We start from the raw sequence: 17365 nt of genomic DNA, 5'->3' as shown, positions 1-17365 counted from the left end.
CTTCTGCTGGGCTAAGAGTATAGCTGGATAGGTTAACAATATTGCTGGGTGGGTTGAGGGAACCATTGCTGTGGCCCCTTGTGGCATGTAGTATTTTAGAAAGTTTAGTGTCCTTTTTCTTCTGTAGAGAAGCAAAGTGTGTGTTGTAAATGGCTTGTCTAGTTTTAGTAAAGTCCAGCCACGAGGAAGTTTGTGTGGAAGGTTGGTTTTTTATGAGAGTATCAATTTTTGAGAGCTTATTCTTTATCTTTCCCTGTTGCTGTAGAGGATGTTGATCAGGTGGTTCCACAGTTTCTTTGAGAGCGCGTGGCACAAGCTGTCAGCACAGTCTGTGTGGTATGTAGATTGTAATGGATTTTTTACCTTCAGTCCTTATGGTACGATGTCCATCTGTTTGCATTTGGAAAGGAAGATGATGTCTCTCTCCTCACCTTTGAGTGCCTTCATTAAAGCTGTGCCGATGCAACATTTTAAATGTAGACTTGCCCCAAGTTTCCCAACATGCAGAAGAGCTCTGTGTAAGTTTAAAATCCTGTCTCTTTCACTAGCAGAAGCTAGTCCAATAAAAAATATTACTTTACCTCCCTTGTCTCTTCCAAAATCTAGTCAGCAAGACTTTTTCTTCATGCTTCTCAAATCTTTCCTAAAATCCCATTCTTACAGCCCCAATATGAAATGAGGGTGAAATCCTCGCTCTGATTTGCATCTTTCCTTACTCCTCCTATTTCGGTGTATGTTACATCCTCACTGATAGCAAGTCCATAATATAAATTATAAGTAAGGCTATGTTTTAGTCACGGGTATTTTTAGTTGCTGGATCGAGGTTCGTTAGTTTCTCACCAACATGCAAATATTCACTTTGAAATATATTCTCATCTCAAAATATATGAAGATAGGCACTTAGGGTAACTCTTCTTGGGGAGATTGGGAATTACAAATGAATTTCACTCTTGTTCACAATCTAGGACGATCCAAGGTTAGATACATTGGAAGATAGTGGGGTTGTTTGGGATAGACAGAAATGAGAGATCTGTGTTTGAGGATGCTCCTTTTGCACAAGAGATGCATTTCTGTCTTTGAGACATTTACCCAAAAACCATTTTGTCAAGGAAACTACAGATACACAAAACAATGCAGGGATATGCAACTGTTATCCCACCTCGAAAACAAAATGCTAACTAATATTGCTTGGTTATCTGCCAATAGGTAAGAAAAAAGAAAAGTGCACTGTCCAGTTGAAATGTTTCATGAAATCTGTGAGGTATCAGGATACTGTTATGTAGCAGGACAATCGCATAGTGAACAAATCTTTTATCTGTATTGTATGTGGTGGCTGTGATGGTGGGGTTGTGATGGTGGGGAACACTTCTGGCACTCATCCACATGATGTGGGCCAATATTTTCAGAACTAGTAGCCTACTGAATCCATGGGAACTATGGAGTGTCCAACATTTTAGATTATCAGGCCACGTAAGTCAAGATAATTAAAGACCTATGTATGTAGTGAACTTTAAGTGTGAAAGTAGTCCCACTGAGTTCAGTAGGCACTCTCATATGCATAAAATTAATTGCATACACAAAAGTCTTTCCAGGACTGGGGCTGAATTTAGGTGTCTAAGGGTAGGTATGCCCACACCTTGAATACTGAGTACAGATGTGGTCCCCTCATCTCAAAAAAGATATACTGGCATTAGAAAAGGTTCAGAAAAGGGCAACTAAAATGATTAGGGGTTTGGAACAGGTCCCATATGAGGAAAGATTAAAGGGGCTAGGACTTTACAGCTTGGAAAAGAGGAGACTAAGGGGGGATATGATAGAGGTCTATAAATCATGAGTGGGTTGGAGAAAGTGAATAAGGAAAAGTTATTTACTTGTTCCCATAATATAAGAACTAGGGGTCACCAAATGAAATTAATGGGTAGCAGGTTTAAAACAAATAAAAGGAAGTTCTTCACTCAGTGCACAGTCAACCTGTGGAACTCCTTGCCTGAGGAGGTTGTGAGGGCTAGGACTATAACAGGGTTTAAAAGAGAACGGGATAAATTCATGGAAATTAATGGCTATTAGCCAGGATGGGTAAGGAATGGTGTCCCTAGCCTCTGTTTGTCAGAGGGTGGAGATGGATGGCAGGAGAGAGATCACTAGATCATCACCTCTTAGGTTCACTCCCTCTGGGGCACCTGGCATTGGCCACTGTTGGTAGACAGGATACTGTGCTGGATGGACCTTTGGTCTGACTCAGTATGGCCATTCTTATGTTCTTATGTATTCACTGCAATTTAAACCCCTCAGCTGGCCTGTATCAGCTGATTCAGGCTTGTGGGGTTCAGGCTAAGGGCTGTTTAGTTGCGGTGTAGACATTTGGGCTCGGACTAGGTGGTTCTAGAACCCTAGGGCTGGGGCCTGAGTTTGAATATCTACACTGCAATTAAACAGCCCCTTAGCCCAAGCCCCAGGAGCCTGAGTCAGCTTGCACTTTAAATATAGATTTATAAACTTAACTTCATAGTCCCAATTGTTAAAATCTTGGCACAACTTCTGCCAGTCACACAGTGGTCTCAGACATGTTCTGCTACAGACATTATATAACTTTACAAAAATACCTTAATAATTATAAAAATGAATTTTTAACGTCCTATTCATGTTATTTCATATGTAACTTAACAAAACTAAACATGAAGTAAACGTCATACTCTGAGCTCTTAAAGACTAATATGTTTGGAATTTTGAGCCAATTTTTATATTAGGAAATCTCTGTTACGTGTTGCCCAGACACAACCTTTTAAGTTCAGTCATTAAAATGTCATGCAGATTTCAAACTTATTTTATTTCACAATAGACATGAAAACTTTTGTGCAAGTCTTTAAGAATGGGGATAATGCCTAAGGAAAGAACGTTATGCCTGTTTGCTCATGAACTACTTTCAAGAACTCCTTTAATTAAAAAGAGATAAAAAAATAAGAACTTTAACCAAAATTTTCATCTTTAAATACAGTCACTGTAAATGTAGGTAAAGGAAGTGAAAAATAAATACAAAACTTACAGGTTCAACAAATTCAAACTTCTTTTTCTCCTGTACTTCTTGAATTTTGAACACATATTCTAATGACGCTTCATAAAAGTTTTGATGTTCTCTGTCAATCTGAGTATCTGCCTAAAAATAAAAATGAAGTACATTAAATTAATATTAATTTACGGTTATAACTAGCTCACTTCGGGTTTCCATTATTAACTATTTATTTAAGAGTCCCCTAAGTTCCAGTTTCCTGTTTTATTTTCCAGCCCTATATACTCTTATGCTCGTAACACAACCCTCATTTTGACAGAGAAGAGTAGGGATACTAGCAGTGGCTAGAAGAGGATGCTAAAAAATGATGAAATACTCTCCATCAGGAGCTAAGTAAAATGTTTCTACAATGCTCTCAGACCAGGGACCTGTGTCCCATGAGACCTCTAGAGAAGTCAATGTTTCTCTTCCTTTAACAACCAACCTTTCCATGAGGGCTGCATGAAATGTAATCAGAGACACTTTATTTGTCAACAGTTTAACTACTGAGCCATTTCAAAGTGAACTAGAATGAAATGTGGTACACAGTACAAGTCACCAGTCCAGACATTAGGTATTTGGTGAAGGACATCTAAACTGGCAAAAGTGCAAGGAACACAAAAGGATGACGAAAAGCAGTCAAGGACCAACTATGTGAGATTTAAAGCAAGGAACAGTATTATTTTGGGCATGCAAAAATGTGCTAGCTGCCATAGAAACACAAACAGAGACAGCCCCCTTTATTGTTTTGCAGTCTAAATGTAACAGGACACAACAGGCCAGGGTCATAAGTAGACAAAACAGAAAAGGAAAGGGAGAAAGAGGACAGGATAACAATAAAATCAGACAGTTCCTGAGTAAGACAAGGACAAATCAGGATGGTTGCATTAATTTAGGATAAAATCTTCAAACCTGAGTGCCTAAAGTAAGGCACCTACATACGTGGCTCCCCACCCAGAGCTGCTGAGCATTCATTAAGGTCAGTGGGAGTTGTGTGCGCTCAGCACTTCTGAAAATTAGGGCACTTATTTAGGTTACTAAACACAGATTTCGGGCCCTACGTTTAGACATCCAAGATTAAAAATTTTGGCTTTAGGGTTCCCCCAACCCTGCTCCTCTTTCCTTTTCTCTCCTCTCCTGGATTTATTCTATGTGAATTTTAGGAGAGCCTGGAGTGAAGCAAGGAAAGGTGGTTTGGGGGAAGGTGCTCCACACTTTCTGAGCATCATGGAAAAAGGTGCAGAGGAAGGAGTGGGACAAGAAAACAAAAAGGGGCATCAAAGCTGGTGTGCCTTGTTAAGATTCTCTTGAATATCATGTATGACTAATTCCTAGCACATTTCCCAGCATGAGTAGTTTCAAATGCCTTTTCCACATATTATCTCACAGAGAGAGAGGAAGAAAAAGAGAGGGATATGTTTTTAAACACAGAAATCTTGCAGCCTATCATTTCAGAACATGAATCAAGCTGTCTGAGAATATAAAAATATTTGACAGTTTTACACTTTCACAATAGCTAATTTTCATGTTTTAGTTTTCCCAATGTTTTACATAAAGTGTAGTGTGCAGTGTTTGCTGGAAATTTATGAGTATTGACTGCTACCATGGGTAGCAGGGATCGAACCTGGATACTCCAGCACCAAAGCAAAGGCTTCTGTCACTGGAAATAAAGAATTAACTCCACCAACTGATAAGAGTAGCAGGATCTTATCCTCCATGTAAACAAGCCATTAGAGGGAGACAGAACACATGCCCAGTTCCCATTTTAACTCCATTTTTTCAGTTATTCATAACTTTTGGGCTGAAATTGTCTATGTCTGACCCCAGCTCTAAGGGAATTTCTTTTTTTAACTGTGGAAACTTTCAGTAACATCAGTTCAGCCATTTCTGATTTATGGGAATATAAAAATAAGACATTTTCCTCTTATGTTCTGATTAAATTTGGAACTCAAATAACAAACGTATGTGAATCTAGAAAATTGTAGATGGCTTATTTTATAGGAACGGAAAGAATATTCATTTTTAAAGAAAACAGGTTTAGTATATTTTAAATCTTGTATTTGTACAATCAGTATTTGCCTTCAGTTAAAGATTCTGCCTATTAATAGCACTTCTAATTAATACTGCTTCAGGTAAGGCTGTGAATATCATCATTTAGTAGCATGGAGACATTTAACATTGAATCACTTCTACAGTACTCCATTAGCACTTGAAAGCAAAAATATTAGCTTTAATATTATTTTTAAAATGAATCAGTAGCATTTGTTCCTTTTTAGGCCTATAAAAACAGGAAATTAAATGCAAAAGCTAATGTTAAGGATAAGAATTCAAGCACTCAAAAGCCACGCAATTCCAGAAATTAAGGCTTTTACCACAAAATTAACTTGGCCATGTGGCATTTTTGTTGTATTTTCTATTACTGGTTTCCTTGATGAATCTAAAACTTAGTGTATTAATCACTATGTTACAAAAAGTATATAAAATAGGGTATATAGGGCATGCAATTTGGCAGAATTTAACCATGTGTTACAACTTTAGGGTATGATCCTGAAAACCTTAACTCAGGGGATTGCAGACAATGAAAATTTGCATAACATGGGCCTCAGTTTTTACTTTTGGTTGTATATTAATACAGTTTAATTTGGTTTTAGCAATGAGCTCTTTCAGGGCCCAATTCAGGAAAGCACTCAAGAACATGCTTTCCTCCATCCACAGAAAAGCACGTAAGCACATGTTTAACTTTATTGAAACTTAAGCATGTTTTGAAACACTGTCTAAAACTTGGGCCACAATGATCATTTGGGTATAGGGATCAAATTATACTTTCCAAAAGTCATCTTCTGTGAAGGCTGATGAGTCTGCTTGATCAATGAGCATTCGCAGTTGTACGAATCAATTAAGAAGTGGTTTATCTGAACTTTTCCAAGGCAGGAAAGATTTTCACACCTTTTTGTATGCCACTCACCTGATGGTAAAGAATGGCTTACTGTATGGTAAATTACAGAAGCAGCTTTTATGAGACAGTTAGAGTCAGTATTATTTTGACTGACTGGCAACAGCACTAGAATGTGCATCAGAACTCGATCTCTTCTTCCAGGATGGACATGCCTCCATATATGAGCATGATTCTGAAAGCTCAATTTCATGAATCTGCATTTAGTGATCAATGGGGGCTACCAAAATTGATGCTTGTAGCATTGATTCAGATCTATTCCTTTTTAATTCTGTAACTCTCATTTCTTTCCATAGGTTTTCTCATAGGGATAGTAAAAAAAATTGTTCACCGTGGCTTTTTGGTGTTTTTTACTGTGTGCAGTCTGTAAAAAGTATGTCAATAGTCTGTGTACTATTATGGAATGTGCTGCATATTATGACAAAAGTCAAACCCAAATGATCTTCATCTTACACGCTATTTGACAGTGGTAGCCCAAGGTCTGGCACAAAGAAGGATCTTTACTATGTGACTATAGCCCTGTAAATACAGATGTATGGAAAACACAGGCCTCTACTTGGATTAAGATGGAACATCAAATGCAGGGATCTGAAGTCTCTGGTGGCTGTATCTCTGCATTACAAATAAATAAATAACTTTGCAACCTACTTCATTTTAGGGAAATTGCATGTGGCCCTCTGGCTCACAGCTAGTGCCAACTTCAGCTTGGCCAAGTCTGGACAACAATGACTTGAGGTGATAATATTATCATCAAAACTAAACATATGCCCAATATTAAAATTGCACATTTTGAATCAAACTCAAAACAAGAAAAGCTGCCCCATTCTTTATCTAACTCCCCCACAACCAGTTTTTATAATTTAAATGCCTGATTCAACATTGTCCTTACTCCAGTTTTATGCTGGCGTAACTCCACTGATTTCAGTGCAGTTCTATCAACATTAATCTGGAGCAATGTAATGGTGAACTAGGCCCTATATGTTCTACAATCACGGCCTTTAGAAAGGTAGACTAACTAGCGTCCCTTATGAAATTCAATATCTAGGCATGAAGTGATTATTTAAGGACAGAGGGGAAAACTTTTACAGTGATTTTCCATTAATTTGTATGCTCAAGTCAAATCCTTCGTGAGTCTAAGACAGTTTATTTAATTATATTCACAGTTGATACATTTTATTTCATTTCAATTAGTTTTTAACTGCAATATAATAAATAATCTTCATAACAATCCCAGCAAAATGTGCTTTATTTAAACCCGACAGTAAATTAGCACTTAACTTGACTTAACCAAATCTTGATTTATAGGTAAATATATCGAAAATTGTTTTCTGACTTCCTGCTTAATCTCTAATGGAACTATTTCCCCATTAATGTAAGGGGAATTTATGGACTTGTCGGAGTTGTGTATATGTAAATTTGGCCTGTGACTGGAACAAAAAACCCCCCTGTAAAATTAATGTTGTTTTCTCTACAGTTGATTCATCATACTGACATCTGTTTTAGCGAGTATAATATAAAAGAATAAATGTTATGAAATTGCAGTATTATATCAGGTAAATATAAAAACCACACATTGTGACTTTCTGAGAGATGGTTAGGTCTTTTGTGTAGAATTTTGTCAGCAAAATAATTTCCAAGATTTCAGAGTTTATCATTGACAATAATGCTATTAAAATAGTGCCCATCTTTTTTGGAAAATTTAATATAGTGTGTCAGTAACACTGAAAAAAACAATTTATAATTTGCTACACAGGAAAATAATTTAATCTAACAACATAGCTAAAAGGGGGATTCTTCTGTTAAATTAGAACTATGCATGCTTTTAAAAAGTAACAGTTACAGTATGTACTCTTTAAAATGGATGATGCATCTACATTTAATGCTATGACCCTGGTAGACCTTGTTGAAATCAAATGAGCGCCACATAAATGCATGGTTATGTGGAACTGCATCAGATTCCAGGATCAGGTTTAAATACTTTTACCCTGTATAATTAGAGCATTAGAGTATAATTTGTGCTCATAATAGAACAATCCTCTCTGAATAGTTTTTTTATCACTGTAGATCCTTAATCTGTACACAGTATGGCAATTAAAAGTGGACTCTATCTGGAAGTACAGTTAACTTCTAGGAAGCAAAACTAGTGCACACCAAAAAAATGTAATTCTGTGTCCAATTATGCAAGCCTCTACGCATGTAAATAGTCTCAATGAGACTCGATATTCATTGCCTTATACCTGTGTAGTCATTTACACTACTGCAAAATGCTACAGATGTAAAATGCTACCAGATAAAAATGGCACTTTGTACAGGCATGAATGGCTACACAAGGTACAAGGCAGCGCAGAATCAGGCTCACTGACTTATGTTAAAATTGCTGGTTCAAAGAAGTACTATTCACAAGAGTAGGGTGACCAGACAGCAAATGTGAAAAATCAGAACAGAGGGTGGGGGATAATAGGAGCCTATATAAGAAAAGAAAAAATCAGGACTGTCCCTATGAAATCGGGACATCTGGTCACCCTACACAAAAGTAAGTGTAACACATGTGCCTAATAGGGAGATACATCTTTAAGAGGCCCATTGCGGGGAGGCAGGAGTGAGTTGTGTCTGGGTCATTAAGCACTACACATCCAGAAGCTTCTGGAATTGGGTGTGGTAGTTTTGGGTGTGCTCCAATAGGTTTACTGTTGCTGGGGTCAGACTCCGTGAGGGCAAACAATCAGGGCAGCTGCTTTGCAGAAGGCCATGTGCCCTGTATGAGTTGGAAGACGCTGAGCCCAGGAGCAGAAAGCGGGCTGTTGTCCCTAACTGTGAAGCATTTTGCAGCAGGTCAGTGATATTGTTAATCCTCTAGCAGGGAAGCATGGGCAATGTTAATTACAGCAAGGGGAAATTGGGAGGGAAAAATTACTTCTATTTTAACTGTATGCTTTGAATGTTGTTTTAATTTTAGCCAAACTGTTCTAGTTAAATTGTCTTAACTAGTCTGATTCACCAACTTTTCTTTAAATGTAGTAATGGGGAAAGAGTCATTTATATTTTGCTATTCTCAGTTTTGTATTTTCTTGTAACAGGGTTTTCTTTACATCTATACACTAAGCTGAGTGATTGGTTAATCGGTTAGCTGACTGGCTAGCAGTGATTTCAGCAGAGGAAGAATCTGCATGGATTCCAGCTGACGATTCCTACAAGCAAGTGGAGGGAAGATGTTGTTTTAGACTCACCAGACTGTATAGATTTGGTGATCAAGGATTCTAACTGTGACTTAGGTGAACTAAGCTTTTGGGAGCTTTCAGTTTCTTCTGACTGTATTTCTGTGGGGACTGTACTGTTCAGATTTTAATTTGTTTTCTTTATTTATGCTCATGTATAACTGTGAAGGTAATGTCTGTGGATTATAAAATAGCCATGTCATCCTGTAAAAATTAGATTGTTTCTTTATCATAAAATTTTATAAAGTTATTTAATTAAATTCATTTCTTTAGTTCCTTTTGGGACTTGAACGTGGGGAGCTTGACCCTGTGCAATCCTTGCTGAAAATCCTTAGAGACTGAACTCTGGGTCTCCAGCTACTTTCTATGGGAGTTGGGTTTTTTTTTTTTTAAGGCACTGGAGGCGGGAAATGAAGTGAACTCTAGCCCACCCATAGGTTACATAAGGACCAATCATTCTTTGCTCAAACTAAGAATCTTATGAGGCCATATCTGACTACATTTTGTTATGACAAATACAAGTTTACCTGAAGATCACACACACAAAACTGCCAACAACTTTTGGCAATCTATTTATTTATCTGCAATATGGCACTCTTTTTAATTTCATAAAACACAGCCGTATAGTTTCATTATGGAAAGAATGTTTCTCTCAGATTAAAGCAGAAAACATGACATGCTGAAAAGCATAAAAAGTGTGATTAAAATGCTTCAGGCTAAGTTATCTAGCTGAAAATTTATGTAAAACCGAGTCAATTAAATAAAATAAAAAAAGTCAGCATAGCCTAATTATATTAATTATAAATATTCCACATACACCTTCCAAATAAAGGTCATACATTTTTATTAGAGCATTACAAATACAGTATTGTAAATAGTAAAAATTAGGTTTGCAACTTAAAATATGGCAGAGCACGTGGGAAATACTGCCTTGTTAAGAGTTTTATTTTACATCAGAATAGTATTAATCTCATATACAGAATTTATGTATACGTACATAGCAACAGGGACCGGCAGAAATCATTCATTTTCTGATAAAAATACAGCATGTCCTAGAGACAACTCTTTTTAAAGATAAACTTATGGTCTAGTAAAAGGGTAAGAGCTTACATCTTGCAAATGAGATTCTTTTTTCTTTGCTGATAAATTTAAGTGCTTCTCTAGAATGGAATAATATTTCTCACTTTCCTTGTCAAACTTCTTCTTCCCATCCTGAAAAACAAAACATTGCAAAGTAAAGAATTTGATAGAACTTCAAAGCCCACAGAAAGGAAAAGCTAGCACATTTGCTAAAAAGACTAGCTGTGTAATTATTGTTGCTGGTTCCACTGGTTTTATGGCAATAGACTCATATCTGAATTGGGGTCTAAAAGTTATTCAGTGAGACATTAAGTATATGCTAGGTTTCAGAGTAACAGCCGTGTTAGTCTGTATTCGCAAAAAGAAAAGGAGTACTTGTGGCACCTTAGAGACTAACCAATTTATTTGAGCATGAGCTTTCGTGAGCTACAGCATCCGATGAAGTGAGCTGTAGCTCACGAAAGCTCATGCTCAGATAAATTGGTTAGTCTCTAAGGTGCCACAAGTACTCCTTTTCTTTTTAAGTATGTGCTAGTCTTCAGTGGGACTGGTTACGTGCTTAGGTACCTTGCTGTACTGGGGCTTAAACTGGTTTAATTTACACTTTCTACTGACTCCATAAATGTGGGTGTCTCAGATCATTCCAACTTGCAAAAAACCTACAGGAGTGGGTTCTGACTGAAAAAAAAATCTTTGCAACGGTCCCTTTGTGGACCTCCCCTCTTACCTTTTCATTTGAGTTGAGGTTTGCCTGACCTTTGTATTCAGAGTGCTGAATTGTGGTTTTTACTCATATTCTTAGAACACGAGGAGGAGGAAGAAAAAGTATGTAGGAGTCTAATATAGCTGCAAAGGGAGCTAATGCAGGCAACACAGTTTTTCAACAAATGCTTTGCATGGTTTTGAATGTTTAAACGTGTCCTTTTTAGGGAATTTCTCCACTCTCCTGCCTTCCTTCTTTTGAAACCTTTCCTCATGTGGAGTCAGGTATCCCACATTCCCACCAGCTGAGTACTTTGATGCATGACAAATAATCCAGAAAGAAAATTATTGATTATAAACAAGGCACACTGAGCGATACTCTTCTACTTTAAAAAAAAATTCTGATGCTTATGAGCTGTAAATCTAAGAAAAAGACCTCTCTCTCGCTGTCTGTTGGGATCTCTCCCATCATTCTAGAAGTGACAGCATTGGGAAGGAAGGAGTAAAGGGGAAATAAGTAAGTACCCACAGCATTTTAAGGATTAAAACAATTCTTGTTATTGCATTATATTATTGCAATAAAAGGTCTATCCTTGGTTGGCTGCGGTTCCCCCCGACTGTTTTATAGGCCTAAAACTTATCCTGCATGATTCCCTATAATGACTAACAAACTGAGTATTTTAAGAAAACAAAGAAAGGCTAGCAGGACTGGTCTCATCAGCACATAAGCAAAAGCTATTAATGGTGAGAAACCAATCACTAGATATAATGCAATAACATCAGGTCATGGGCAGGGCTCAATGATCCTTTCCTTCTGCTCTCAATTTCTCTCTCAAAGAATTATTGTTTTATATTAAACAAGTTACTGTAGTAGACTTTAATGAGAGGATTTGAAAATTCTCCCCAATTAATTTTTTTGTCATCATGCCATGCAAAAGTCATATCAATAGTCAAAGAAATAAGAAATAATAGGGAGATCTTAACACCATATACACTGAGATACAACAGCAAAGCAACAGTTAATTATTTCCAGCAATATAATTAACCACAATATAAATAAGTTCACAATGATAATCATACCAAACTAGAAAAAGAAAACAAACTCTCAATTATGTGGAAGATTCATATGGCATATCTATTATAATAAGCATATTTCTAATGGCTTGCCTACATGGTGCACAGGTCCACACCAGAAGGGTGTAAATTCTAGTGCACACTAGCATGTTGTGCACTAAAAGTTGTGTGTTGCTCATTAATGTAGTCCAGTTTTAAACAGTATTGCGTTAATACGCATTAAGGAACTTTTAATGCACTCGAGCAGGGTCAACATGGGCCTGTTAGAGAGCAACATGCTCATATGCTCTAGAATTTACACTCTTTGAGTACAGACTAACGCATTGTATACACAAGACCTAAGGTGCTCATCAGCATAGAATCTAGACAGCACTACATAAAGAAAAGTATATAAAGCATCCTTACAGGAAATTAAATAGAAATGGAAGCACCTGATCCAACAAAATATCAACAAGTGAATAATATAGTACACATCGAAAAACCTAAAATATTTTATTACAGATTAATACATGTGGTCACATGTTAACAAACAAACATTTACAAAAAAGAGTAAAGACTAATATACACAAGGTAAAACTCTTGTATTACATCTGCAACATGCGACCTGAAGTGTGACAAACTTAGCCACAAAAATCAGTGTTTGGCAAACTAACTTGAGAAATCAATCCCAGAGTCATGGTTTCCTCACTGAAAATACACAGCCTCCAATGTCCTCGAGATTAACTAAGAAACTATTAGCTTGTATACGTCAAATAATTTCATCAGTGTCACACAAGATGGTAAGGTTGTCTTTGAAATGACGACGTCTTTCTGGCCAGCTGCAGATATATATTCTTGACTCTTGCTGTTACAGGGGACATCAAGAAGCAGATGTAAATCCATCAAGAATTCCAGGTTGCAAAACACACAGAAGGCATTGAAAACAAGAGAGTCAATAGGTATTATATTAATGCTTCTCATTACTCCCCCCTGCCAACTAGCAAAAGTTTATCTGGATTAAATCAGAGCCAATTTGCCCTCAACCAAGTCTCAATCCCAGCAAGACAATGGGTAAACCTTCAGGTCCTGCACTCTCCCGGTCCTACACAGCAACTACATTTTTAAATGCTTAAAAGAGTCATATTATTCATTACCTTGGAAACATAGAGGTAGATGAAATATGTACCAGTTATACATAGGAAGGAATCTTCTTTTTGTTGTAAACTGATGTGTTTGTTTATGTAACAAGATTACCAAGGTGAGATGGAACACTGATACTTACCTTGGATACCTTCCCGGCAGCATGGATCCCATGTAGTGCTAGCATGTCCAGATGCTGGGATGTTTTATACCTAGGGAGCATGAAGTTTGCCTCTAGGCTTGCGGAAATATATTTTTCTCATCAGGTGGACATTTTTGTTGGTGGTTTGTTTGTGACTAAAGCAAATTAAATTAATAAGAGATTAAGAATTAAGCAGATGAGTTGCCTCGTTATTGAGGCTGCATTACATGTGGCGAGCAAATTAAGGTTTGGTTTGTTTGTTTTTTAAATGAACAGATTTTAAGTTCTTTTGAGGATGGATCATCCTCTTCTACAGAGATTTTTGATGCTACCTCTGTTGGGAGAAGCCATGGGATATTCATCATAATAAGCAGAAACCTAGCTCTAGTAATTAAGCTTTAGGACACCATCTTTTAAATCAAGACAAAATCTACCATAGGTCTTCCCTGGTACTTCAATGAGATGTCCCAGCCTCTTTTACCATTACAGAACAGAACTGTGTGGTACCTCACATCAGAAGTATTTTTTCAGTTCTTTACAGTCTTCTCATGTGGGGATTTCAAAGTACGTTAGAAAGGTTAACAAATTAAGCCTCACACAATTCCTGTCAATTAAGTATGTATTGTTTACCCACGTGTGAAAGACAAATGAAAACACAAAGGGGTTAAATGAGCTGGCTCTGGTCAAAACAGGTTTTATCCTCCAATGAAATCGACAAGTACAGTGGAAGTCAATACAGCTTCACAGGCACTAAGGTTCCATGTTAGAGGGTCTGATCTAGGACCTAATGAGAGCTGGGATTCAAAACTAAGAGTCTATATTGATAAGAGAGAGAGACAAAAGTGGGAAGGGGAACCAGGCACAGAGCAGTGAAATGACTTCTCAAACACCACAAAGCAAGGCCAGTGACTGGGACAGAATCCAAGTCTGCCAGCTCCTAGTCTTATTCCCTATCCACTAGATCAAACACTTACATTAAGTTATGAAAGAAATATTATTTACTTTATGTACTTCTCACTTTATCAGTAGGAAAAATCAGTCACATAGTGACTTGTAATAGGTCAAGTAATGAAGACAGAAAAAACCCTCATATAAAAAAGTGTAAATACCGTAACACGCCCCCTCCCAAAAAAAGAAAAAATCCCAGAAGTTAATGAATTGTGTTTGTGATACATTAGATTAAACTTCTTGTTCCCCAAATGAAATTTAATGTAAATCTTGCTGGCATTCTGTCTGTGAGGATATGATGAATTTGCAGACTTTTCTGTTCCACTGCCAATATTCCCAGCCCCGACAGAAAATGCATGAAACTGCCCCATCGGGTATATTGTAATAATTCACCCTACCTTAAAACTGATTCTTTAGACACCTGTTAGTTTAAAAAAGAGAACTAGCAACTGGGACTCCCTGTTATCAGGGTAACTTCTGGTCTGACTGCTGCCTTCATGTGGACTTCTCATCAATCAGCTTTTTATTTTGTTTCAGATTAGAGCACTACAATTTCTCACTCTAAAGACAAGTGAGAAAAGGACAGCAAAACAAAATCGTCTGAGTAGAAAGGCAGTCGCTCAGAGGTTTCAGCTGTATTTGTATCTTTATTTTAACTCAGACTTTGACGGGGTTTTTGGGAATAAGGCTACAGTGCCAACAAATCAGCATTTCTGGCACTGTAAAAATCATTCTCAGAAGTGCTCCTGGGAATAGTTTAAAAAATGTTTGGCTGCAGATCCCCACACCCGCAGATCAGCAAGTACCCCTCTATTCAAAAGTTCCTTTGATATTGCCAATAAAAACACATATTTGACTTCTGTGAATCCCCCAACAGCTGTTTACTTTATGAGAATTAGCAAAAAAGACATGTACTCAGCAGCAGGTGATGCATTTTCTGGAAGACACAAGGCACATCTGGATATTCCAAGAAACGCTCACCTCACAAACACAGTGACTCAGTGTACAGGAACATCCTAGAGGGAGGGTTTTATCTCACTCCAGTCTAGGCCATCTTTTCTTCTGTAATCGCCATGGCCCTCTTTTATATACAGCAGCTGCACACTCTCAATCAGCAACAAAAGGGTTATAAAGAAAGTTTTAGATGTAAAATCCCTCTTTTTCTTGAGCCCCAACTTGGGAGACTGAGGGTTACACCTCTATCTCTAACTGAAGCCTCTACCTGGTTCAAAACAGAGGAGATGTGAGGTTTCTCGTGAAGCCAAATCTCAGGTCTGGTATTGTCGTCAGGCCACTCAGTGAGATAGTTATAAAAGTACAAAGAGTATGTGGATGGTGTGCAGACTCTATTACTCTATTTCCAGGCCAAAGAGAAGGGTTGAGAATGGAAAAATATGTTCATAAAGCCATTTGCCCAAAATATCAGATACAACCACAAGAGAGATATACACGAGATACCGGCCTTGTTGTCTTGAACCAAAATAACACCTGTGTGTTCAGTTCCCACAGACATCCTGTGACAGTGTTGGTTTAACATTTCTGTGCCTCAGTTCCTCATGTGTAAAAATGGAGATAATATTGTTCTACTTCACGGGTGTGTTCTGAGCCTAAATCCATTAATGTCTGCGAAGTGCTTAGATACTGTGATGACAAGGAGTGGGGCATATAAGTACTTACATTTATGAAGAAGACACTGTTGATGTTTAAACTGACATCACAAGGCTTCAGAGTTAATATCACATTGGGCAGAATAGGGGTAACTTCACTCTTGTTTCAAGCTGATGTTTTACAGACTCAGGAAAGGAACCTTGCACATTCAGAAGGTTTTTTACAACAACATAGGGTACATTTTTTTAAAAAATGAAAGCTTTTGTTACGATAGGTCACCAGGGAGCTGCAGACCACACCTTGATGGATACTGGGCTCTGCACTGTCATACTCAGTGACAGAGCATTTGCTCTTACTGGGATTAATTGAAGTTTTAATAATTAAGAATGGCAGAATCTGGTCTTTGGTTTGCAAGCTGGCATTTGGCTCTCTCCTTGGTTATGGTTATTGGAAAGCATTTCATCTTCAAAATGGGAAAACAAATGAATAGATTCTCTATCACGTATTCTTTACACTATTGTTCTGTGGTGTTTATCACAAGCTAAAGATGGGGAAACATTGTGTGGGAGTCCCTTCTTAGAATATTAGTGAGCACATTGCTGATTAAGCAATAATAAAAAAAAAATTGCCCAGAATAGGTCTAAGCCAACTGACCTACACACTTTTAAACCATACAGTCTCAGGGCCCAGATCCTACCTACAAGCAGGGTCTCTTCATTTAAGTGATAGTGGATTTTTAAGAAAGGTGTTATCTGGAATCTTTAGTAACACAAGAGGAAATGATTTAACTCTATACAAAAAGTTTTGTTTACTCCTCTGGCCTGAAAAACTGAAAGAAAATAAACTATCAACTGAAAGGATAAAATTCCTCCTAATATATTAAACAAATCTGCAATTAAAATAGATATAAATCCAAATTAGGAAACAAATCACAACTGAGGAGGTAACCTAACTGAAAATCCGTGTTTCTTTCTTAGTATCAGGCACACAAAATATAATTTGTGTATGTTCCTGTCTTCAAGAGAGGAAATGATAATCCACTACTATATGTGTTGTGTTTAGGTCACCTTAACAGTACATCAAAGACTAGGTGAACTAAAACAGAGCTAGGTTTTAGGCTGCCCTCATATTCTCTGGGGAGACAAGTCATTATCCAAGCTTGTGAGATCAGACTGAGGGAGCAGCTCTCCATTACTGAAGTAAAGAAATAGTATTATGCTTTCATATATTTCCTTTTTAGCTCAACATTAGAGTACCAGTTTTCAGGGTCTTACAATATAGTCCATGCAAACCTGTCCATTTAAAACCACTTATTTTCTCTTCTTTTGCCAATAATACTCTTTTGCATAATCTAAACTGATCTGACATTGATTTATATCTGTAGAAATTACAAGATGGCACATATAAAAAAGAAGAGCAGATCTCTGGGAAAAGGTCAGTATAGCAGCCTGGGCACAGGTCAAGTGCACTGGAAATGG

At 37.4% G+C, this 17365-nt stretch overlaps 1 protein-coding gene across 6 annotated transcripts in view; it reads right to left on the bottom strand.

Annotated features, from left to right (window-relative positions):
- The window catches only part of ARHGAP42 (Rho GTPase activating protein 42), a 378098-nt gene that overhangs the window by 158032 nt on the left and 202701 nt on the right, over window positions 1–17365 (bottom strand). For all 6 annotated transcript variants that reach the window (XM_073337948.2, XM_078852354.1, XM_073337938.2 and 3 more), the window contains 2 exons: window positions 10325–10426; window positions 3044–3154 (listed from right to left, as the gene is read on the bottom strand). In XM_073337948.2, the coding sequence (XP_073194049.1) occupies window positions 3044–3154; window positions 10325–10426 (213 nt within the window). The remainder of the gene's footprint in view (window positions 1–3043; window positions 3155–10324; window positions 10427–17365) is intronic.

This window comes from Lepidochelys kempii, chromosome 1, assembly GCF_965140285.1.
Source record: "Lepidochelys kempii isolate rLepKem1 chromosome 1, rLepKem1.hap1, whole genome shotgun sequence".
NCBI classification, from domain to species: Eukaryota; Metazoa; Chordata; order Testudines; family Cheloniidae; genus Lepidochelys; species Lepidochelys kempii.
This window is presented reverse-complemented; position numbering and strand designations above follow the sequence as displayed.